This window comes from Dama dama, chromosome 11, assembly GCF_033118175.1.
Source record: "Dama dama isolate Ldn47 chromosome 11, ASM3311817v1, whole genome shotgun sequence".
NCBI lineage: Eukaryota > Metazoa > Chordata > Mammalia > Artiodactyla > Cervidae > Dama > Dama dama.
Window position 1 is genome coordinate 42,963,510 of NC_083691.1, and position 25,959 is coordinate 42,989,468.

The 25,959-nt window shown below is 36.2% G+C and overlaps 1 protein-coding gene across 3 annotated transcripts in view; it reads left to right on the forward strand.

Annotated features, from left to right (window-relative positions):
- LOC133064755 (vacuolar protein sorting-associated protein 54) overlaps window positions 1–25,959 on the forward strand; it is a 100,818-nt gene that overhangs the window by 65,342 nt on the left and 9,517 nt on the right. For all 3 annotated transcript variants that reach the window (XM_061155200.1, XM_061155201.1, XM_061155202.1), the window contains 9 exons: window positions 648–777; window positions 1,375–1,556; window positions 2,125–2,237; window positions 5,371–5,434; window positions 7,957–8,062; window positions 8,940–9,027; window positions 9,589–9,710; window positions 9,821–9,901; window positions 25,467–25,574. In XM_061155200.1, coding sequence (XP_061011183.1) covers window positions 648–777; window positions 1,375–1,556; window positions 2,125–2,237; window positions 5,371–5,434; window positions 7,957–8,062; window positions 8,940–9,027; window positions 9,589–9,710; window positions 9,821–9,901; window positions 25,467–25,574 — 994 coding nt within the window. The remainder of the gene's footprint in view (window positions 1–647; window positions 778–1,374; window positions 1,557–2,124; window positions 2,238–5,370; window positions 5,435–7,956; window positions 8,063–8,939; window positions 9,028–9,588; window positions 9,711–9,820; window positions 9,902–25,466; window positions 25,575–25,959) is intronic.

Consider the following 25,959-nt stretch of genomic DNA (forward strand, 5'->3'; position numbering starts at 1 on the left):
TATACATGCTCTAGGGTGGCAGGAAATGCATAAAAAGACAAAAAGTCTTTACATTTCTTCCTCAAAATTGGAATAAATGCATATTATATATACTCCTATTTAATTTTAAGTTCCTTAAGAAAACATATTCCCTCCAGTGTCTAGGACTTAAATACAATAAGTGCTCAAGAAATACTAGTTCAGTTGATCTGTTAATTCATAATTAGAATTCATAACTTATAATTCATAATTATAAATAAAAAGCAGGCCTGTTTGTTCCTTCCTTCCATTTCTTTCCTCTTCCTTCCACTATGTCATCCTGGGCAACCTGTGCACAGCCTGCCATAGATACGACCTTGTACCTAATGTTTTGTTTTGTTTATTTTTTGCTATAGTTTTTGCAGAATTTCCAGTCAGAGTCTGAATTAAGTATTAAAAATGCTACAACAGAGAGAGAAGATTATTCAAAATTAGGGAGAAATTTATTTGTACCATCTGAACTTGCTTATATGATGCCCTGCCACAAAATTAAAACTGTGTGATACATCAAAACAGAATTTTCCCTTAAATGCAAATTTTACAGCTTTTTGTTTTTTATTGGTATGTCATCTGTGGAGATCAGTGTGTTTACAACTTTTCTTGACTTAATCTCTTTTTGTCATTTTCAGGGTCAATGAAGATGTGAAATTAACTGACTTAGAGCTAGGAAAGCTGGCAAATAATATCCAGGAGTTATTATATAGTGCCTCAGATATATGCCATGATCGAGCCGTCAAATTTCTCATGTCAAGAGCTAAGGTTATTTGTTTTGATAAAGTTTATGTATTTTTTACATAGTAAAATTACTTTGAAAATCTAGAATATATCCTTGCTTGTATCCCTATATTCTGCATAATGCATATTATATTTTTAACACTTAATAAGGTACTGGTGTGGTCTATTAGGGAGGTGTTGAAATGCAAAATAATCCAAATAAAAGAAATAGTAAAACTTAAGCTTGATTTTCAAATAAATGATTAAAAGACAACTCAATAATTATTTGAAATTAATGTACTATTTTTATACATATATATGTGTATTATTAACCAAATAATTTATTAAGAAAATTAGTTGTTCTCCAGTATTATGAAAATTGTGTAGTACGACCTGAATTTATTTGAGTTAGTTTATCTTAAAGGGATCAGAATAAAATTTAGACATCTTAAACTTTTAATGCTTGATTTCTGGGACTAAAGTATTGGGAAATTTCATTAAAAATTATCTTAAAATAATTTTTAGGAATTAGTATAAGTATTATAAAATAATTAATATTAATGTTGTTTAAGTTGGTTTTATAGCTATTCCATATTTTGTATTATACTAACTCATGAATATTATGTTATCCTTAAAATTTAGGATGGTTTTCTTGAGAAGCTAAATTCCACGGAATTCATATCACTTTCCAGATTAATGGAAACATTCATTTTAGAAACTGAACAGATATGTGGAAGGAAAAGCATGTCATTACTTGGAGCACTTCAGAGCCAAGCAAATAAATTTGTAAATAGGTTTCATGAAGAGAGAAAAACCAAACTCAGGTATTATTACCATGTCCATTCTGCTCATTTTTCCCCCTTTACTTTATAAAACACAGTTATATTTAAAAGAGGAAACTTCATTGATTGGCCAGTTAAAACCCCTGACAGTTGTTTTTCTTTTAAATTATAGACATTGTGTAATTAAATCACCATTTCTTGGCTATTGAAAGTGGAGTTAGAATGTTTATTTCTGTGAAAGTACTTATCCTGGTAGACTGACTTTTGCTTTCCCACTCAAAGTGAAGTTAATTATGTTTTACCATTCTTCTTGACTAGGCTAAGAGATATAAAAAGGGAAATATTTCCTGAAACTATTTGTACTATTTATGATTGACCTCAGTTTATTAAGCTGTTCAGCACTTTTTTAAAAGTCTCACGTACTAGCAACAGCTAATGACCATTACTGTATAGAAAGTCAAATGCCTTGTATTGCATGGGCTCTACTTGAATTTCACTAAGATACATGTAGTCTTAATTATATAAGTCTTAAGTACTCACTTTTCTTTTCACCCTAGGAGATAGGGTTGAAATATTGTTAAAGTTTATCTTTCTTTTTACTTTTGAATAGCCTTCTCTTAGACAATGAACGCTGGAAGCAAGCTGATGTTCCTGCAGAATTTCAGGATCTTGTTGATTCTATATCAGATGGAAAGATTGCTTTACCTGAAAAAAAATCAGGGGGTATGTGTACTCTTTCACACATTGTTTCAATTTTATATTGTTTGTTCATTTTGTAAGAGTGCTTAATATTTTTTTAATTGATAGTACCTGTTGGAAACCTTAGAACTCATATTCCCAGCTTAGTTAGTAAGTAGTTGACTTGAAAAGTATTTGGCAATTTATAATACTTTTAAAGACTTACTGAATATTAACCATATTCCAAACATTGGACCAAGCGCTTTACGTGCATTTATTCTCCCAACAACCTATGATAAAGATACTATTATTACCTTGTTTAATATTGAGGAGGCATGAGGCTTCCAGGAGTTAAGGAATTTGGTACAAATGAAGATCTGTGATTTGAAACCAACTTTATATAACTTTATAGCTGTGTTCTTAACCACTGTATTATATAGTTTAGAGAATATGTATTATACTGGTAAACTTATATGTTTCAGATATTGAGACATAGGTAAGAGGTATAATTTTATTTTAAAAGGGCTAAGTCTAATGAAAAATATATTTATTAGCAATCATAAATAATGTAGTAGTGATATGATAGAGAAAACCAAAATGTAAAGAACCATAGAAAAAGATACCTAATTACAATTTTGAAAATACAAAATAAAGAAAAAGAAAACTATGAAGGAGACTACAAAGGAAAGGCAGGGAGGCAGGACAATCTAGAAGACAAAAGTTAAAAAATAAGAGTTTCAAGAAGAAAATTGTCATTGGTATTAAATATCAATCAGGTTTCTTATGAAAGATACACAATGACTAGAAATATTTTTGTATATCAGGTTAAGTGTAATACCAGGATGCATTGTAGTTATGAAGTTATTGAATGTTTTTAATGAAGGAGGCAGTTGCACTTTCAGTTTTTATGCATTTAATGAAAGTTTAATATTTTTACATAGAAATATTTTTAAATTGTATACTGTACCATAAAATGCAGCTGTATTGCAAGAGAAAGACTGATAGGGACCACTTGTTTGACACACAGGAGATCATTTGCAGTCTTTTTAATTCAGTGGAGTGATAGAGCCAGATTGTAGTTCATTGCTGAGTAATTCAAAAGGTAAGGAAGGGTAGACAAGTGTAAGGCTACCTTTTCAAACAGGCATTTCAAGTTTGGCTCTGAAGGGAAAGTAAATGATGGAGTGGCAGCTAGAGACACAAGAGCTATTAGAAAGACTATTACCTTTAAATTCGCTTAGGGAATTGAGAGAAGAGTTTTAAGATAAGAGAAACTGAATTATATTTTTATGCTTAATAGAAAGAGGAAGAAGGTTGATTTAAAATAAAAGTGACATAAAGTGATTGTAGGGGTAGGACCCCTGGAATTGAATCCACGGTTCAAGAGAGGGGCTCCCTCTGCCCACTGTAATGAGAGGGGGTGAGGAACAGGTGAAAATTAGAGTAATTCAAATATAGTAGAGGGAGAAATTGAAGAAATCGAGTAAATTTCTGTTGTTTAGTGACCATTTTTAGTAGATAACAGTGTCGGGTGGTGGTCACAATTTTTAAATTGATTGTATGATATTAGCAAAGCAAAAGTGTTTATGTGGAAAAGACTGAAAGAAAAATAAGACACTCTGATCATCCTAAATCACAAACTTAAAATTATAGGACCTATTACCCATCTGTTCTTTCAAGCTGTATTTGATTGACTTTCCACTGTGTGAGGTGTTATGCTAGATGACTGAGACATGTCTTATCCCTAGAGAGCTCATACTCTTGGAGTTTACTATCCTGAACACATTCCAATTTTGAATTAAAATCATAACTCTAAAAGTGATTTAATTTATCATGTGTTTTCCCCACAGAGTGAACTATTTATTTTCACTTCCTCTTTGTAGGATATGGACAGTAGAAAGTTTCTCTTACAAACCCTGCTCTTTTATTTTTCTCTGACCAGGAAGAAAGTATATGCTATTAGAAATTCATTAATATTTTACTAGTTCATGCAAAGTTAAGGATCCTGGGTTATATTCATTCACCTATCATCCATTTATTGAGTTACTAACTACTTAGCAAGGCATTGGGGAGATGAAGTTTAATGGATAGCAGTAAATGTTAATTTAGTGCTTACCCAATGCTAGACAGTTTGTTCTAAGCACTTTAGATTGTTATCTCATTTACAGGTCCATGAGCTGTAGTATTCCCATTTAACAGATATGAAAACTAAGGCACAAAGAGGTTAAGCAACATTCCTAAGGTTACATGGCTAGAAAGTGGTAGAGCTGGGATCCAACTGCAGGCAGACTGATGTTAGGGCCCTTTTTTAAGTACTGTGCTAAGTCACTTCTCTGCAGTATTGAGTGTTGGTTAAGATACAACCCCAGTCCTCAAGAAACTTTAATCTGACATATAGAGTGAATTATGATTAGAAATTATATCACACTGAATTTCTTTACTTGAAAGAAATGAGGATGTAGATATTTAATGTCTTAGAACAAAGGGGCTTGAAACTTACAGAATCATTATGACTTACTTGCCCATGGTACTCTGTTTAATTGGCAGATTCAAGAGAGTAATTCAGTCCACTGTTCTTTTCACTTCAACATACTGAATTTTGTTTATTAATGATAAAAAATACCATGTGCTGAAAATAAAGTAACTTTTGGATAAAGATCATAAAAAATAAATATATAATCTCTCCACTGAATTTAGGTATTAACTTGTATTCTAAAGATTATAATAAAGAAAACCAGTTGAAATGCTAGTTATGCCTTTCCAGACTAATAACACTCTTCTTTTACTTCTTATCAGTCATCTGCCATGTACCAGACCTAAAGGATAGACAGTTTGTAAGCATTATCTCTTTCACTGACAACTACACTTAAAGATAGATATCGTTGTCTATGTTTAATGGATACAGATACCAAGACTCAAAAGAAGTAATTGGTTCGAAGTCATTTATCCAATATTTGGTGATACTGGAACTCAAATTCAGATTTCTCCGATTCCAAATCCAATATACTTTACTAACTTTGTGCTAAATTGTTTTCCAAGAAGTAGATTTATTTGCAAAAATGAGGTCGTTCCAGGCCTTAGATAGGAACTTTTTCAGTTTTCTTCCTAGTTTAAATTTTTTATAAAGTATTTTGTTTCATCTTATACCCATGTCTCTTTATTTGCTTTAACTCTCTAGCTACAGAAGATAGAAAACCAGCTGAAGTTCTTACTGTCGAGGGGCAACAATATGCTGTTGTTGGGTGAGTGACACATTTTTCTTTATTAGTTGAGTCAAGTATTTAAAACATAGGTCTTCTAGTTACCCTTTGATGTGAACTGGAAATTTTAGATTAACAATTGTAAATCTTACAAAGAATTTTAAATAAATTTTATGGATTACTTTTTATTTTGTAGTATTCTGTATCCATTAGAGACTCTACTGGCTAAATAAAAAAGGGGTTGGTTGATTTTTCTCATACAACAAGAACTTTGAGGTACATCCAAGGGTGCCACAGTGGCTCTCTGATGTAAATGTGTCAAGCTCTTTCTCTCTTTTTTTCCTGCAACTTTCTTGGTGTGCAATATGCAACATATTGAAGTTGTGAGCTCTGGAGTCAAACTGCTTAGGTTTGAATCTCAGCAACTCTGTTACTTTGTGACTTGGGGCAAGTTACTCTGTGTACCTCAGTTTCTTTTTTGTAAAACAAAATGTGGGAAATAGTACTTACTGTACTTAGAATTATTGTGAAACAGGTAATTCCTGTAAAGCATCTTGCACAGTTCTAGTTCACCTAACAAGAAGTTGATAGCTATTGGTAGTTATTTCCATTACCATCATTTGTCATTAGGTCTTTTATTCTTTTACCAATAACAGTATTTCAAATTCAGGTTAACTAAGAAAAATATAAATCCCAGTGTTGCTTGTCTAGGACTGTATGCCTTTTATTAATAGATACTTAAGATAATATCTTCATATACTTTAGTAACACTTAATAATTTAGGTATTTTCATATATATGATCTCATTTGATCTCTCCAACCACACTATGAAATAGACATTTCAGGTATTATTGTTCCCTTTCTATGGTTAACAGACTTGGAGCTTAGAAGCTTAAGTATTTAATATAAAATTACCCACATGGAGCCAGAATTAGAATCAAAATCTAGCTCCCATTATCTATACCAGAATTCTTTTTCACTGTTCTTCTTCGTTTCTTGTCACTAAATGAGTCTTTTCTGAAATATCCATCCCCTCCAGGAAGAATGAATGATCCTCCCCTTGTAACTCTGTGTGCCTCTATCATGGCTCTTTCTGCAGTGTATTAGAGTTATTTATTTGTGTATGTATCTCCCTGGTTATTATCTGAATCCTCAAAGATGGGGATCATTTACTATTTTAATTTTTCTTGGTACCTAATAAGCACTCAATTAGTGTGAATAGAATTTATGCTTTTTCTCTTATTCTCCAAAACTCCAAAGTACAACCATTGTAAGCTAAAGCTTCCATTCCTTTCTTTTCTGGAATTCTTTTCCATTTCTGGTAGGACAAAACTTTTTTCAACCTCACTGTAATCTTAGTCCTTCAATCTAATTGTCATTTCTTTCCTTAATTACCCATTGCAATTGGCCCTCTATATCTGCGGGTTCTGCATCCCACTAACCAGCATGTAGAACCCATGGATATAGAGGGAAGACTTTACTATGCCATTTTACATAAAGGATTTGAGCATGCATGGGTTTTGGTATTCACGTGGTATCCTGGAACTAGTCCCCTGTGGCTACTGAGGAAGGACTGTGTTTTGTTACTCTTCCCTTACTTAATGGAAATGGTCCCCTCTGGCTGTCTGTCTTTCTTGCTTTTTAAGCCAAAGAGACTACTGCCAAAATGCTGAACTCTCTGGCTAAAAGGGCAGTATTGTATATTCAGTGAGAAGATTACAAAAGATAACAATGGACTCCTGCCCAGTAAAGCAGACTCTAAGATTATGCATAGAGAGTAATGTATGGTCTAACAATTTAAGCTGTTATAAAGGCTAGATACTCTCCTCCTTGAGGCACTGCTCTCTCTCTTTCAGACTTTTATAACATTATTTTACACGGATCACTCATTTCTCAGAATCTCATTGAATTTAGATGTCCTGTAATGAATGGCTGTTTCCCTCTTAATTTCAACCTTATTTAACCTCCCAGTAGTGTCTCTTTTCAGCTTGTGGCATATCTTGCTAATGAGCTGATAACTTTCTCAACTTTGGAAAACCTTTTGTGACTTACCAATAAGCTTCTTAGGAGATATATTGTTCTCAGAAGCCACAATTTCTCTTTTATCTCACTAAGAAAATCTAGACTAGGCCCTTCCTTAATTCAACATTTATGATAACCTGCTATATAATCAGAAACACTGTTTAAACTTTTTTCAGTGTTGGCCAAGGATTTTTAAATTGACCAAGGAATGGGATACCTGCCTTACTGAAGAGACTTACTTATTGCAAGTGTCCACAGAGAGTGATGTGCTCATAGCACAAAATTTAAGGAAGTACCCTTTCTCAGTGTCATGAAAGTGCATGCCCTGCAGTTGCACAACCTTGAAACTGAGTGCCTCCTTAATTTTACACCCTAGAGGTTTTCTGTTACCTTACCCTAGTCCCTACTTGCTCTACTTATGGGTAAAACACATCACTGAACAGTTGCCAAGATCATTATTGATTTTTGTATGCGAAATCAGTTAGATTTTTCTTGAGTGCCTACTTGTTCATCTCTCTCTCTCTCTTTTTTTTTTTTGGTAGAACTGTATTGCTATTGATAAGAATTATCCTTGAATATTGCCAGTGTGTGGATAATATCCCATCTGTTACTACTGACATGCTCACTCGTCTGTCAGACTTATTGAAGGTATGTATGATTTCACTCTTACGGAAAAATAGTTGGAAGAAGTAATACATTAGGGTGTGAGTAATCTTCCAACTCTTAGACATTTCAAGGTCATGGTATCTTTAAGACATTAATTTTGTGACATTTGGCTGTGGTTGATTCACAACATGTTATTTCAAGGCCACCTGCTTCCTTCTCACTCAACATTTAGTGATTCCTCATTACACCCATAGAGTTGTTAATGACATTGGAGACAGGAGATGATTTGTTCGTTAGGTGCTGAACATGACTGAGGCCACTTAGGTCAAAAAACCTGGACTGGTTTCAAATGTGCATGGAAGGAATTCACTGAACTTTACAAAATTCATCTCACTAAGGTTAGAGATTTTTCTTTAAATCATTCTTTCAGAACCATTGATGTGAAGTGAAACTGTGGTCATAGTTTTATTCAGCCATTTCATATTAACAGATATTTTAAACTGCTAGATAGAGAAAAGGCTTTATTTTTTCAAATACCTAATCTATCAATTAATTCTATCCCAAAGTTGTCATATTTTAGTACAGAAAGATTTTGTTATCCTTTTGAAAATAGGACTATCCAATTACAATGACTAAAACAATGAGTTTTATGAATGCAAATTCAAGATTAATTTTTGAACAACTGATTTTTAGAATTTCTCAACTTTTTTCCTACCAGACTGTAAATACAGTTATTGGGAAACACCCTTTTTTTTTTTCTGTCATTACATAAACAAACCCTAATTGCTCCTACTAGAAAAATTCATTTTGTTCTTGAGTAGGAGGAAAGAGGAATGTATTATTAGAATTATCACATTGCCAGCATATAAAGTGTAGTTTTTAATAAATTGTTGTTTTTTTCTCTTCCTTCCTTTGTTAGTACTTCAATTCAAGAAGTTGCCAGTTAGTTCTTGGAGCTGGTGCACTGCAAGTTGTTGGACTAAAAACAATAACTACAAAAAATCTGGGTATGGATTCTTGCATTTAATTTACATGCTGAGGCATTTCAGTGATGTCACTATACTTAGGTTTTTATTATATGTGGTGTTTTTGTGCCTCTAACCAAAGGCTCTAAAAGTAGCAGTTCTACTTTACTTTTTTTATGTATTACCATAATTGAAAAATAACTTCTGGAGAAATGTTACAAGGAATTTTTAGTCTAATAAATGTAAGCTATTAGAAGTTACACTACTGTTAAAAAATGTTAAAATATAATATGTATTAAGTACATAAGTGTGTATGGGGTAAAAGGTATCAATGTCATGAGAATCAGTTGTTGTCTTAGCTTCTTTATGCCATTCTACCCACAACTTGAGTCCATTGGGAAAATTAGCATAATTCATTACATCACTCAGTACCAAATGATTTTCTTAAACAAAACGAAATATGTTGCTTTCTGTCACTGTGTTTTCCATTTATGTAATAAACGTGGGTCTGTAGAAATTGATTTTTTACATAATTTGATCAGTAATTGAAGTCAGCTAATACCTTTTCTTCCTCCATGATATGTCCATCTCCTGGATCTTCAGCTCTTTCTTCACGCTGTTTGCAGTTAATTGTGCACTACATTCCTGTGATCCGGGCTCATTTTGAAGCTCGACTGCAACCTAAGCAATACAGTATGCTTAGGCATTTTGATCATATCACTAAGGTACCTTTTCATGTGTTTTCTACTGGAGTTTCATAAATTTAACTCCTTAATTGTTAAGTATTTTAGATGTTTCCCAGGTCTTTAATGTACAATGTTATTTCTCATTATAGGACTACCATGACCACATAGCTGAAATATCAGCTAAGCTTGTAGCGATAATGGATAGCTTATTTGACAAGCTGTTATCTAAGGTAATGATTTATGGAAATTATTAAGTTTTGCTTAAAAGCATTGTGACTTTTCACAGTTAGTTCTAACAAGTCAAAATTCTTCAGGCTTTAGGGAAAAACTCAAATGTTCAGATCACCCAAATAGTTGATCTTCATTTCCTAAGGGATTTGAGGATAGGGATGAGGGAAGATGATTTCAAAGATGAGAGAGACCCTTTATAGAAGTAATTTTATATTAGCTGCATTGAAAATTGTGTATCTTCTTCAAAACATATTTTAGTTGGAAAGACTTACAGAGATAGAATTGAGAAAATAAAGATCAAAGTAGGGAAAAAATTAAATTATTTGTGACAAAGTGTGTTACTTTATTTTTTAGGCTAAAAAATAGAGCCTGAGGTGCTGGGTTATTTCCATCATAGATATTCCGTTTCAGTATTTGTTTCTTATTTGCTTCCCATTCTAAATAGGTCATGAAAATGCGCACTGTTTTCTGAAGAATTCTTAATTACACGGGGACAGTATCTTCAGAAAAATGTCACTTAATCAGGCCTAGTCACTTTTGCCCTATCTCTCACTCTTTACTTTCCGTAAAATATTCAGTACATGTTTTAGAGAGAAAGCAGAAATCTCATAACTTGAGAGTTTGAAGCTTTGTTTAGTTTATACTTTTGCCCCAGAACATTTTTAGAGTAATCTTATAAAGCAAGGCACTTTGATATGCTTTTCCTTCTACTTGGATCCTTCAAATTCTGAGATGGCAAGAGCAGTAGACACATAAAAATTATAAAAAGACAAGATAAAGTGGTGCCTATTAATACACAAATCTTTGAAATTGACAGTGAGAGAGGAGTGATTAGAAAATAAGATTGAGTTTGTTTAATGTTTAGTTCTCAAACATTTTGGTCATAGGATCCCCTTTACATTCTTAAAAATAATTGAGGACCCCCAAATAGCTTTTGTTTATGCAGATACAGCTATCAGTGAGTACCATATTAGAAATTAAAACTAAAAAAATTTAAAACTCATCTAGAAAAATGATACTGATGAACCACCTGTTTGCAGGGCAATAATAGAGACACAGATGTAGAGAATGGATTTGACACAGTGGGGAAAAGAGAGGGTGGGGTGAATTGAGAGTAGCATTGAAATATATACATTACCATTTGTGAAATAGATAGTTGGTAGGAAGTTGCTATATAGCAGAGGGAGCTCAGCTTGGTGGTCTGTGACGACCTGGGAAGGGTGGGACAGGGGTGTCGGGGGAGGCTCAGGAGGAAGGGGATATATGTATGTAGATGGCTGATTCATGTTGTTATATGGCAGAAATTAGCATGACATTGTGGAGAAATTATCCTCCAAATAAAATTTTTTTAAAAAAGAATACATAAACACACTCGACTAGACTTCAGAATCACATCACACGTCACCTAAAAGTTTCCAATATTCAATCATGAGAGTCTGAAAGTTAATTATATTAATCTTACTATTACTATGAACATGGTTTTTGCCTCACATATTCCCTGAAAGAGCTTCTGACTCCCAGGAATCTCCAGACTGCACTTTGAGTAACTCTGGCATAGTTAGTAGATAACATATATGCTTTATGCTTCTCCTTTAAGAAACTTAAGGAATTTACAGTTGTGTGCAGACATACCTATATTATGCCCTCTAAATTTCTAGTTTTGTGTGGAGAAAAATTATTGTTTAGAAATTCTCCCATTTTCTTCATGGTTGTGAAATGCAGGCTAAATTCAAAAGCAGTTCCATTCCACCAGTTTCCTTTTTGATATATGACATTCTTCTGTGTACCAAAAGTCAATGAATAATGTATGTAACTACCCTAAGAAGTTTACCATCTAACACAGCAGAGGACTTAACACCTAACAATGTAGAGTAAAGTGAAAGTGAAAGTGTTAGTCATTCAGTTGAGTTCAAATCTTTGCGACCCCATGAACTGCAGCCTGCCAGGCTCTTCTGTCCATGGAATTCTACAGGCAAGAATACTGGAGTGGGTTGCCATTTCCTACTTCAGGGGATCTTCCTGACCCAGATCTTCTGCATTGCAGGAAGATTCTTTACCATCTGAGCCACCAGGGTGATAATGTAGAGTAAGGTAAATGTTAAATAGTGAGACTAATAATGAGCTGGGGAATAGAATGAAGCAAATCCAAAAAATGCTGGTACTCTAAAACCTTTACTTTATTCTATCAAGTCATCCAGAGTTTTTTAACAAGAATTGGGATTATGGCTAGACTTTTTCCTATAACAGTTTATTGCATTCTTTTTGGTAAAGAAATAATGTATGAACTTCCCATATATTTATCACCTGTATTTAACCATCATTAACATTTTTCTTTTTCTGTTAAAATATTTTGTAGTTAATTTGAGGCCCTGTAATATTTCATCCCTAAGTACTTAAGAATATATTTCTAAAAACTTAGGGAGGGATACTTTTTTATATATGACTATATATCATGTCTATATCAAACCAGCAAAATTAACAATAATTCCTTATTATCATCTAATACTTATTCCTATTTGAAACTTACCAATTGTCCTAAGATGTCGTTTTACAATAATTTTTTTGAACAAAAGCTTTTACATGATCTACATATTGTATTTGGTAATTATGCCTCTTAAGTCTTTTATAAACTGCAAACACCTCTCTCCCCATTTTGTATGTCTTTTTTTAATGTTAAGAATGTGCCTAGACGTTTGCAACTTTGTGTTTTCTTTACTGTCATCCCCACTGATGACTTTTCCTGTTCCCCTGACATGTTACATTTCCCTCAGTCATTCCCTGTATAGTACTCAGTCATGTCCAACTGTTTGCAACCCCATGACTCAAGTCTACCAGGCTCCTCTGTCCTCAGGGATTCCCCAGGCAAGAATACTGGAGTGGGTTGCGACGCCCTGATCAAGTCGCTCAGTCATGTCCAACTCTTTGTGACCCCATGGACTATACAATCCATGAAATTCTCTAGGCGAGAATACAGGAGTGAGTAGACGTTCTGTTCTCCAGAGGATCTTCCCAACCCAGGAATTGAGCCCAGGTCCCCCACATTGCAGGAGGATTCTTTACCAGCTGAGCCACAAGGGAAGCCCTGTATCCCTGTATATCAAGTCTATATACCACTCCTGCTCTACTTGCTTCCATGGGTTTCCCAGGAGTTTGGTCCAGTTTTTAATTCATTCCAAAATAGCAGAGTGTTTGATTTGGGTTAGTCTCTCAATTTTTAGCTTTTCATTTTCTTACCTGGAATTTTAATTTGGGGAAAGAGGAATAGCATAGTAATAAAATATAGGTTGATTCTAAGAAACTAAGAAGTAAGGGTACCTTTCCTTGGGCAGAATAAAACATTAACATCTGATGATACTACTGGCTAGACTAATGTTCCAGCCACTATTAATTCATGTTGAGTTAAATTGTGTTAGATTAACAGAGATACGCAAAAGTGAAGAAACCTTTTATCTGGTCCTCAAATAGTAAAATATATAGTAGGATAATTATATCAGTAACTATTACAGGAGGTAGATTATATAAAGTATCATAATAAAGTAAGGAAATAATTCAGTGCTGTTGAAGCTTTTAATGTTTTGAAAGACATGGTTGTCAACTGGGGAATGAGGTCTGGGAAAGCTTTATGGATGAGGCATGGATATAAATTTTGCTTTTCACGATTAGAGTGGGCTTCCCTGGTGGCTTGGTGGTAAAGAATCCACTTGCTGATGCAGGAGACACAGGTTCAGTCCCTGGGTTGGGAAGATCCCCTGGAGAAGGAGACGGCAACTGATTGCAGTATTCTTGCCCAGGAAATCCCGTGGACAGAGGAACCTGGCAGGCTACAGATGGTTGCAAAAGAGTCGGACATGACTTAGCGACTAAACAACAACCATTAGAGCAGATTAAGTTGAGGCAAAGAGATACACTGAGGTTAACAGTGTGAGCAGACATGTTGATTGGAATCATAAGAAGCAAGTTTAGTGTCAGGTTTTGGAGTTAGGTAGACCTAAGTTCAAATTCCATGTTTGTCATGCATGAGCCACTGAAGAACCTTCGGCAAATTCTTAATTTATTTAGGCCTCAGTTTCTATCTCTAAATGGGGATAATAATAAAAATCTCATAAAGATTTAGTGAGGATTTATGAGATAATATATGTGGAGCACTTTTCTTTTTATCACATCTTTGTATCTGACTAGAGCCAGTTCCAGTAAACATTGACTGCTAATGCCTTTGCTGTTGTTTTCAATAATAACAAAAGTAAGTAATTCCATGTAACTAATGTATTAGGGTGGGTAAGCCTAAGAGTAGAGTGGGAGATATGTTGGAAAGATAGTAGAGGTGGGTCACTGGTAGTCAAAGTATTTGTGTAAATACTTTGAATATATTGATGGTGGCATAGAAATGTAAAAAATTTTTTTTTCTTTTCCATTTATTTTTATTAGTTGGAGGCTAATTACTTTACAATATTGTAGTGGGTTTTGCCATACATTGACATGAGTCAGCCATGGATTTACATGTGTTCCCCATCCCGATCCCCGCTCCCACCTCCCTCTCCACCCGATCCCTCTGGGTCTTCCCAGTGCACCAGCCCCAAGCACTTGTCTCATGCATCCCACCTGGGCTGGTGATCTGTTTCACCCTTGATAATATACAGGTTTTGATGCTGTTCTCTCAAAACATCCCACCCTCGCCTTCTCCCACAGAGTCCAAAAGTCTGTTCTGTACATCTGTGTCTCTTTTTCTGTTTTGCATATAGGGTTATTGTTACCATCTTTCTAAATTCCATATATATGCATTAGTATACTGTATTGGTCTTTATCTTTCTGGCTTACTTCACTCTGTATAAGGGGCTCCAGCTTCATCCATCTCATTAGAATTGATTCAAATGAATTCTTTTTAACAGCTGAGTAATATTCCATGGTATATATGTACCACAGCTTCCTTATCCATTCGTCTGCTGATGGGCGTCTAGGTTGCTTTCATGTCCTGGCTATTATAAACAGTGCTGCGATGAACATTGGGGTGCACGTGTCTCTTTCAGATCTGGTTTCCTCAGTGTGTATGCCCAGAAGTGGGATTGCTGGGTCATATGGCAGTTCTATTTCCAGTTTTTTAAGAAATCTCCACACTGTTTTCCATAGTGGCTGTACTAGTTTGCATTCCCACCAACAGTGTAAGAGGGTTCCCTTTTCTCCACACCCTCTCCAGCATTTATTGCTTGTAGACTTTTGGATAGCAGCCATCCTGACTGGCGTGTAATGGTACCTCATTGTGGTTTTGATTTGCATTTCTCTGATAATGAGTAATGTGGAGCATCTTTTCATGTGTTTGTTAGCCATCTGTATGTCTTATATGCAGAAATGTCTGTTTAGTTCTTTGGCCCATTTTTTGATTGGGTCATTTATTTTTCTGGAATTGAGCTTCAGGAGTTGCTTGTATCTTTTTGAGATTAATCCTTTGTTGCTTCGTTTGCTATTATTTTCTCCCAATCTGAGGGCTGTCTTTTCACCTTGCTTATAGTTTCCTTTGTTGTGCAAAAGCTTTTAAGTTTCATTAGGTCCCATTTGTTTATTTTTGCTTTTATTTCCAGTATTCTGGGAGGTGGGTCATAGAGGATCCCGCTGTGTCAGAGAGTGTTTTGCCTATGTTCTCCTCTAGGAGTTTTATAGTTTCTGGTCTTACATTTAGATCTTTAATCCATTTTGAGTTTATTTTTGTGTATGGTGTTAGAAAGTGTTCTAGTTTCATTCTTTTACAAGTGGTTGACCAGTTTTCCCAGCACCACTTGTTAAAGAGGTTGTCTTTTTTCCATTGTATATCCTTGCCTCCTTTGTTAAAGATAAGGTGTCCATAAGTTCGTGGATTTATCTCTGGGCTTTCTATTCTGTTCCATTGATCTATATTTCTGTCTTTGTGCCAGTACCATACTGTCTTGATGACTGTGGCTCTGTAGTATAGTCTGAAGTCAGGCAGGTTGATTCCTCCAGTTCCATTCTTCTTTCTCAAGATTACTTTGGCTGTTCGAGGTTTTTTGTATTTCCATACAAATTGTGAAATTATTTGTTCTAGTTCTATGAAAAATACTGTTGGTAGCTTGATAGGGATTGCATTGAATCTATAGATTGCTTTGGGTAGAATATCCATTTTGACACTATTGATTCTTCCAATCCATGAGCATGGTATGTTTCTCCATCTGTTTGTGTCCTCTTTGATTTCTTTCATCAGTGTTTTATAGTTTTCTATATATAGGTCTTTTGTTTCTTTAGGTAGATATATTCCTAAGTATTTTATTCTTTTTGTTGCAATGGTGAATGGTATTGTTTCCTTAATTTCTCTTTCTGTTTTTTCATTGTTAGTATATAGGAAGGCAAGGGATTTCTGTGTGTTAATTTTATATCCTGCAACTTTACTATATTCATTGATTAGCTCTAGTAATTTTCTGGTAGAGTCTTTAGGGTTTTCTATGTAGAGGATCATGTCATCTGCAAACAGTGAGAGTTTCACTTCTTCTTTTCCTATCTGGATTCCTTTTACTTCTTTTTCTGCTCTGATTGCTGTGGCCAAAACTTCCAACACTATGTTGAATAGTAGTGGTGAGAGTGGGCACCCTTGTCTTGTTCCTGATTTCAGGGGAAATGCTTTCAATTTTTCACCATTGAGGGTGATACTTGCTGTGGGTTTGTCATATATAGCTTTTATTATGTTGAGGTATGTTCCTTCTATTCCTGCTTTCTGGAGAGTTTTAATCATGAATGGGTGTTGAATTTTGTCAAAGGCTTTCTCTGCATCTATTGAGATAATCATATGGTTTTTATCTTTCAATTTGTTAATGTGGTGTATTACATTGATTGATTTGCGGATATTAAAGAATCCTTGCATTCCTGGGATAAAGCCCACTTGGTCGTGGTGTATGATTTTTTTAATATGTTGTTGGATTCTGTTTGTTAGAATTTTGTTAAGGATTTTTGCATCTATGTTCATCAGTGATATTGGCCTGTAGTTTTCTTTTTTTGTGGCATCTTTGTCTGGTTTTGGAATTAGGGTGATGGTGGCCTCATAGAATGAGTTTGGAAGTTTACCTTCCTCTGCAATTTTCTGGAAGAGTTTGAGTAAGATAGGTGTTAGCTCTTCTCTAAATTTTTGGTAGAATTCAGCTGTGAAGCCATCTGGTCCTGGGCTTTTGTTTGCTGGAAGATTTTTGATTACAGTTTCGATTTCCTTGCTTGTGATGGGTCTGTTAAGATCTTCTATTTCTTCCTGGTTCAGTTTTGGAAGGTTATACTTTTCTAAGAATTTGTCCATTTCATCCAAGTTGTCCATTTTATTGGCATAGAGCTGCTGGTAGTAGTCTCTTATGATCCTTTGTATTTCAGTGTTGTCTGTTGTGATCTCTCCATTTTCATTTCTAATTTTGTTAATTTGGTTCTTCTCTCTTTGCTTCTTAATGAGTCTTGCTAATGGTTTGTCAATTTTGTTTATTTTTTTCAAAAAACCAGCTTTTAGCCTTGTTGATTTTTGCTATGGTCTCTTTAGTTTCTTTTGCATTTATTTCTGCCCTGATTTTTAAGATTTCTTTCCTTCTGCTAACCCTGGGGTTCTTCATTTCTGCCTTCTCTAGTTGCTTTAGGTGTAGAGTTAGGTTATTTATTTGACTTTTTTCTTGTTTCTTGAGGTAAGCCTGTAATGTTATGAACCTTCCCCTTAGCACTGCTTTTACAGTGTCCCATAGGTTCTCTGTTTTCATTTTCATTCGTTTCTATGCATATTTTGATTTCTTTTTTGATTTCTTCTATGATTTGTTGGTTATTCAGAAGCGTGTTATTTAGCCTCCATATGTTTCAATTTTTAATAATGTTTTTTTCCTGTAATTGAGATCTAATCTTACTGCACTGTGGTCAGAAAAGATGACTAGAATGATTTCAACTTTTTTGAATTTCCCATGGCTAGAGTTATGGCCCAGGATGTGATCTATTCTGGAGAAGGTTCCGTGTGCTCTTGAGAAAAAGGTGAAATTGATTGTTTTGTGGTGAAATGTCCTTTAGATATCAGTTAGGTCTAGCTGGTCCATTGTGTCATTTGAAGTTTGTGTTTCCTTGTTAATTTTCTGTTTAGTTGATCTGTCCATAGTTGTGAGTGGGGTATTGAAGTCTCCCACTATTATTGTGTTACTATTAATTTCCTCTTTCATACTTGTTACCGTTTGCGTTACATTTTGCGGTGCTCCTATGTTGGGTGCATATATATTTATCATTGTTATATCTTCTTCTTGGATTGATCCCTTGATAATTATGTAGTGTCCTTCTTTGTCTCTTTTCATAGCCTTTATTTTAAAGTCTATTTTATCTGATATGAGTATTGTGACTCCTGCTTTCTTTTGGTCTCCGTTTGCGTGACATATTTTTTTCCAGCCCTTCACTTTCAGTCTGTATGTGTCCCTTGTTTTGAGGTGGGTCTCTTGTAGACAGCGTATATAGGGGTCTTGTTTTTGTATCCATTCAGCCAGTCTTTGTCTTCTGGTTGGGGCATTCAACCCATTTACATTTAAGGTAATTATTGATAGGTATGGTCCCATTGCCATTTACTTTGTTGTTTTGGGTTCACGTTTATACAACCTTTATGTGTTTCCTGTCTAGAGAAGATCCTTTAGCATTTGTTGAAGAGCTGGTTCGGTGGTGCTGAATTCTCTCAGCTTTTGCTTATCTGTAAAGCTTTTGAATTCTCCTTCATATCTGAATGAGATCCTTGCTGGGTACTTAATCTAGGTTGTAGGTTATTCTCTTTCATTACTTTAAGTATGTCCTGCCATTCCCTTCTGGCCTGAAGGGTTTCTATTGATTGATCAGCTGTTATCCTTATGGGAATCCCTTTGTGTGTTATTTGTTGTTTCTCCCTTGCTGCTTTTAATATTTTTTCTTTGTGTTTGATCTTTGTTAATTTGATTAATATGTGTCTTGTAGAGTTTCACCTTGGGTTTATCCTGTTTGGGACTCTCTGGGTTTCTTGGACCTGTGTAACTATTTCCTTCCCCTATTTAGGGAAGTTTTCAGCTATTATCTCCTCAAGTATTTTCTCATGGCCTTTCTTTTTGTCTTCTTCGTCTGGGACTCCTATGATTCGAATGTTGGGGCATTTCACATTGTCCCAGAGGTCCCTGAGCTTGTCCTCATTTCTTTTGATTCTTTTTTCTTTTTTCCTCTCTGCCTCATTTATTTCCACCATTTTATCTTCTACCTCACTTACCCTATCTTCTGTCTCTGTCATTCTACTCTTGGTTCCCTCCAGAGTGTTTTTGATCTCATTTATTGCATTATTCATTTTTAATTGACTCCTTTTTATTTCTCCTAGGTCCTTATTAAACATTTCTTGCATCTTCTCAATCTTTGTCTCCAGGCTATTTATCTGTAACTCCATTTTGTTTTCAAGATTTTGGATCATTTTTATTATCATTATTCTAAATTCTTTTTCAGGTAGATTCCCTATCTCCTCCTCTTTTGTTTGACTTGGTGGGCATTTTTCATGTTCCTGTACCTGTTGGGTATTTCTCTGCCTTTTCCTCTTGTTTAGATTGCTGTGTCTGGAGTGGGCTTTCTGTATTCTGGTGGTCTGTGGTTCCTTTTTATTGTGGAGGTTTCACCCAGTGGGTGGGGTTGGATGATTGGCTTGTCAAGTTTTCCTGGTTAGGGAAGCTTGCATTGGTGTTCTGGTGCGTGGAACTGGATTTCTTCTCTCTGGAGTGCAATGGAGTGTCCAGTAGTGAGTTTTGAGATGGGTCTATGTGTTAGGTGTGACTTTGGGCAGCCTGTATGTTGATGTTCAGGGCTATGTTCCTGCATTGCTGGAGAATTTACGTGGTATGTCTTGCTCTGGAACTTATTGGCTCTTGGGTAGTGGTTGGTTTCAGTGTAGGTATGGAGGCTTTTGGATGGTCTCTTATTACTTAATGTTCCCTGTAGTCAGGAGTTTTCTGGTGTTCTCAGGTTTTGGGCTTAAATCTCCTGCCTCTGGATTTCAGGCTTGTACTTCCAGTAGTCTCAAGACTTCTCCAACTATACAGCACTGATAATAGAACTTCTAGGTTAATGGTGAAAAGATTCTCCACCATGAGGGACACAGAGAGGTTCACAGAGTTACATGAAGAAGAGGAGAGGGAGGAGGGAGATAGAGATGAGCAGGAGGAGAAAAAGGGGGACTCAAGAGGAGAGAGAGAGATCTACGCAGTTCTGTGTTCCCAAAGTGTTCTCCGTAGCCCAGACACCCACAGAGATTCACAGGATTGGATTGGGAAGAGAAGGGGGAGGGAGGAAATAGAGGTGATCTGAGGGAGAAAACGGAGAGTCAGAAGTGGAAGAGAGTAATCAACACACTCCTGAGTAAAAATGGGTACTGAAGATTGGATTCTTAAATGTCCAATATTGATATCAAAGACTGAAAAACAAACATTAAAAATCTAGAGTAGAGGTTAGACTCTTAAAAATACAACATTAAAAACAAAAACACAAAAAATTTTAGAAATATATATGAAGTTCAGTTTAAAAATAGGGCCTCTTTTTTTTTTTGCAAGGTTATAGTGAAATGAAATTGAAAATTAAGGAGTAGTAGAGGAGTAATAGAGGACTTTAAAAGAAAAGAGAAAAAAAATTTTTTTTCTAATTAAAAAAATAGTAAAAATATATGAAAATGAATATGAAAGTTAAGGAGTAATGGAGGAGTAATAGGGAATTTTAAAAGAAAGTAAATGAGAAAAAATTTAAAAAAAATTTTTTTTTCTTTTTAATTAAAAAAGTAAAAGTAAAAATATATCTAGGAATTTCTCTGGAGCTGTTGCGGTCAGTGTGGGTTTGGTTCAGTTTCAGACAGCTGCTCGTTCCAGCTTACACCTCTCGATATCTATAGGCCCCTTCCGGTGTAGTCGTTGCAGCGGTCACTTCTGAAGCGGTTCCCTTTGTTTATTTGGCTTCTGTTTGCTGGTCTGTTCAGTGTCTAATTTCCGCCCTGACACAGGCGGGTGGAGGTGGTCTCTTGTTTATGTTTGCTTGTTCATTTGTACTGCGATGAGGGAGGGGCGCTGCAGACAAATGTCACTGGCCTGTGTGGGGAGCACTCGCAGTGTTCCGGCCACACTGGGTTTGCCCCCGCTCACGGGTGTGTGCTCTCCCTGTCTACACTGCTCAGGCTCCCGGCTGCTCTATATGGAGCGGGCCCTGCGTTGCGTGCGGTTGCAGTTTTCGGGTTCTCTACAAAAGCGCGGACTCGGTTGGGCCTGCGTTTTGTGCCTTCCCCGGTCCTCGAGCAGCTCAGGCAGCCAGGAACTTGACGGGCGCACTCTCCTCGGGTGCAACGTGCCTTATCCCCTCCGCGGTCCCAGCCTCAGTTTCCCCGCGCTGGTCAGGTGCGCCTTGTGACTGATTTCGGGAGCTGGCCTCTAGCCGCGACCTTCCCGGCGGATGTCGACCGTCCAGAACCTCAGGAAGTCTTTGGTTAGAGACTGGAAGCGTGTTGGCAGTTTGGTAGGGGGTGCCTTCTCTGGGGCCGAGTTTGCCCCTTTCCCCTCCCCCCTGCCTCCTGCCTCCTGCGGGGGATGGGCCGGTCCGCAACTGGCTAGCTCTCCTCTGGAATTGCTCAGTCCCTTTGTTCTGTGAACGGCCGGTTAATTTTCTCTCTCTCTCTTGCTGTCCCACAGTTTAAGTTGGTATCTCTCGTTAGCTCCCTCCGATTGCCCTCAGGGCATTCGGGCCCTAAGCAATGCCTCCTGCTCCTCTCCGTTCAGCCCCCACTTGCTGGTGGCGGATGCAGGTGTCTGAGGTACTTTTCTGCTGGGAGTTGCTTTTAGGCATGTAATCTGTGGGTTTTATTTATTTTTCCTCCCAGTTAGGTTGCCCTCCGCGGTTCGAAAACTTCCCCCAGACCCGCCAATGCTAGGGTTTCCTGGTGTTTGGAAACTTCCTCTATTACGACTCCCTTCACAGGACGGGTCTCTGTCCCTAGCTCTTTTGTCTCTCTTTTCATCTTTTATATTTTGTCCTACCTCCTTTCTAAGACGATGGGCTGCTTTTCTGGGGCCTGATGTCTCCTGCTAGCGGTCAGAAGTTGTTTTGTGAAGTTTGCTCAGCGTTCAGATGTTCTTTCGATGAATTTGTAGGGGAGAAAGTGGTCTCCTCATCCTATTCCTCCGCCATCTTAGCTCCTCCTCTGCCAGAAATGTAAAACTTTATGGTGACTTTATTAAAAAAAACTGCCAAATGATTTTCTGAAATGACTATACAGTTTCGTGATGTATAAGACTTCTGGATACTCTTTGTCTTCACCAGCTCTTTATGTTGTCTCTGTTTTAACATTAGTCTTCTAGTGGGTCTGCATTGAGTGATATCTCATTGTGGTTTTAATTTCTGTAATGACTAGTATGTTGAGTATCTTTTCATGTGTTGGTTTGTCATCCACACTTTATCTCTGGCAGTATTTTGGTTGTTACAGTTTTGTGTGGGATGGTACTAGTCATTAGTGAGGAGAGACTGATGCTGCTGAATATCCTGCAATACCCAGGATGGCCCCCACAACAAAAAATTTTCTAGCTCAAAATAGTAACTAATGTGTAAAATAATTTGAAAGTATAATTGGTGAGACTTAGTCACTGATTCAATACAAGGAAAACAAAGAAAAGAAGGAGTTAAAAACTTAAGTTGGAGATTTCAAGTCTGTGTGACCAGGAGGATGGTAATATTGGTAATAGTAATTGAAACAGGTAAGAGAGCAGGTTTGGGAAAGCTCATGGTAAGCTCAAATGTGGATTGGAGTATGTAATGAATGTAATAAAGGGGAGCATGTAATAAAGTGGTTCATAACTAGAGGTATATTAGAAGTCATGGGATTGAACAACACTGACAAGAACAAAGTGAGGAAGATAAGAGAGGATTAATATTAAAGTTGCTTTGCACTTGGGAGACAGGACCTGGAAGAGGGAAGGTTAGGAGGAAGGAACTGGGAAAGCATTGTCCTGCACCAGGATGACGTTTCCAGTGGGATGTTGTGTGAAATACTGCAGAGAAATGAGGAAGGGGAACTAAAAGAGTTATTAAATTTGGAAATTAGGACCTCTTTAGTAATTTTTTTCCAGAGAGAAATTTCAGAAGATTGTTTATGGTAGAGGGAAGATTGTTTGGATGGTGGCAAGAACCAAAGTTTAAAGGTTGAGAATAAAAAAGTACAGTATCAAGATTAAATGATTGAAGCCATGTATGGTAAAAGTCATACAGAAAGAATACTATTTTGAGGGAAAGCAGTGATGAATGAAAGTTTTGAGGGGTATACTAGTTTACTGGGGCTGCCATAACATTCCCACAGAGTAAGGGGCTTAGAACAAGAAGTGCATTGTCTTGTAGTATTTGGAGGATAGAAATCCCGAATAAAAGTGTCCCCAGAACATGCTTCCTCTGAAGGCTCTAACAGAGAAAACTTCCTTGCCTCTTTCTAGCTTCAGGTGCTTGCTGTCAGTTGTTGGCATTCCTTGACTTGTAGATCCATCACTTCAGTCCCTGCCTCTGTCTTCACATGACCATCTTCCCTCTGTGTGTTTCTATGTCTAAGTGTCCCTCTCCTTTCTTTTATAAAAATACCAGTCAGTGGATTTAGGGCCCACTCGAATCCAGTATTACCTTAGGATGCTCCAAGTGGACATGAATCTTGGGGGGATATAATTCAACCCAGGACATGGGGGTAATTAAGATAAGGGGATTTTGCCATTGTGAGATTATTTCATACCCACTAGGATGGCTAAAATAAGGACAGTAACAAGTATTGGAGAGAATATGGAGAAATTGGAACCCTCATACATTGCTGGGTGGAATTGTAAAGTGGTACAGCCACTTTGGAAAACATTTTGCATTTCCTCAAAAGGTTGAACATGGAGTTACCATATGACCCAGTAATTCTACTTCAAGAGAATTGATAACATCTGTCTACACAGAAATTTGTACATGAATGTTCATAAAGTTATTATTCATAATAGCCAAAAAGTAGAAATGGCCCAAATGTCTATTAACTGATGACTGGATTAACTATGATTTATTCATGCAATGGAATATCATACAGCCATAAAAGGATGACGTATTTGATGCAACATGGACGAACCTTTGAAAGCATGCCAAGTGAAAGAAGCCAGTCACAAAAGCGATATGCTATATGATTCCATTAGTGATTAGTGGTTGCCAGGAACTGAGGAGAAGGAGGAATGGGGAGTGCCTGCTAATGGATATGGGGTTTCTTTTTGGGTTGATGGAAGTGTTTGTAAATTAGTGGTGATGGTTGTATAGCTATGAGTTTACTAAAAAGCAGTTAATTGTACACTTTAAAGGGGTGAATTTTATGGTATACAAATTATATCTTAGAGCTGTTAATAAAAAAAGAAAAGGGGATATTTGATTTACTGTAGGCTGAAGAGAGACAAATCGTTGAGGGGTCACAAGGTTGCTTGGTCCAGTCACATGATAACTTTTACATGGTTCTACTACCACGGTGTATTGGAACTCATCATTTTAATAAACTATGTAAGATTAGTGCATCTAAAATATAGTTATTTGGCCCAAATTTGTCTTAAAAATGAAAATGATGTATAATTTAAACTGTGAACTCTATAATATGGGCCAAAATGTGATTATCTCAATCATACCAGTGTACTGTTCCAGATATAAGAATAATAAATGAATTTACCTAATTAAAAAATTTTAGTATAGATACTTGAAAATTAGGATAAACATGATTACAATATTGACCCACCTATGAAAGAGAAAGAACATTTTAGTTCTACCAGTTATATTGATTTAAGATATGACCACTTTGAACACATTCTTAAAATCATGTTTAAAAAACAAACTTAATTTGAAGGGCCTACTTTAATGATTCATTATTCTATATTGAGCCAGAATAGTAGCTAATATTTTTGAGTACTTCCTTTGTATCACACACAGTTTTGAGTTCTTATGAACCATCTTCTAAAATCCTCAGGAAAAGCCCTTTGAGATATAGAGAAATATCTCACCTAATACAGAGAAGTAACTCACCCAGTCTCACATAGCTAAGAATTTTAAGAGTTGGAATTTGAATGCAAGCAGTCCATCTTTAGGGCTTCCCAGGTTGCGCCATGGTAAAGAATCTGCCTATCAATGCAGGAGACACAAGAGATGCAAGTTCTGTGTCTGAGTTGAGATCCCCTGGAGTAAGGAATGGTAACCCACTGCAGTATTCTGGCCTGGAATATTCCATGGACAAAGGAGCCTGGCGGGCTACAGTCCATGGGGTCGCAAAGAGTCAGACCATGACTGAGTAACACATCACACGCCCATCTTAAGAAGGGAAGCAGTCTGTGTTCTTAGCCACTAAATTATGCTGGCTGTCTCAAAGTAGATTAGAATTTTTGATGAAAAATTTTTAAGATTTGCATGAGTAGCACAGAATATAGTTGAAGTGTAAGCTTCAACTCTATCAGAGTTAGATGTGTAAGGGCAGAAAATAATATGTTTTAGGGAACAGTGGGGATAGTATACATTACAGAGGACATGAATATAATTCTCATTATTTTTCCCTGCCAGTATGAAGTGAAAGCTCCCGTTCCTTCTGCCTGTTTCAGGAATATTTGTAAGCAAATGGCAAAAATGCATGAAGCTATATTTGATCTCCTTCCTGAAGAACAAACGCAAGTGAGTAGTAATTCCTAAAACTATTATATATAACATAATATGCATGCAGAATTGAAGTGTTTTTATGTACTTTTGACACATGTAAGCTTAGTTCATGTTACAATATGATCATTATTATTTTTTCCCAGTTGTTATATTGACTTGTGGAACATGGATAGAAATTTCTGATTTCAGAACCCTCCTTGCCCCGACAGGCTAGAGCAGTGGTAGCTTTGCTCTGTGGTCAGCCATTCTAAAAAGCAGATTTTCATTTGTCCTTTGGGTCATCAGAGGTCCCAGATTCTACCAACATCATTTATTACATTATTAGTTTGAAAATCAGGGTTATTTAGCATTTATCAATGAATAGTAGAATAAGTTATACAGTGATTATAATCCAAATTGG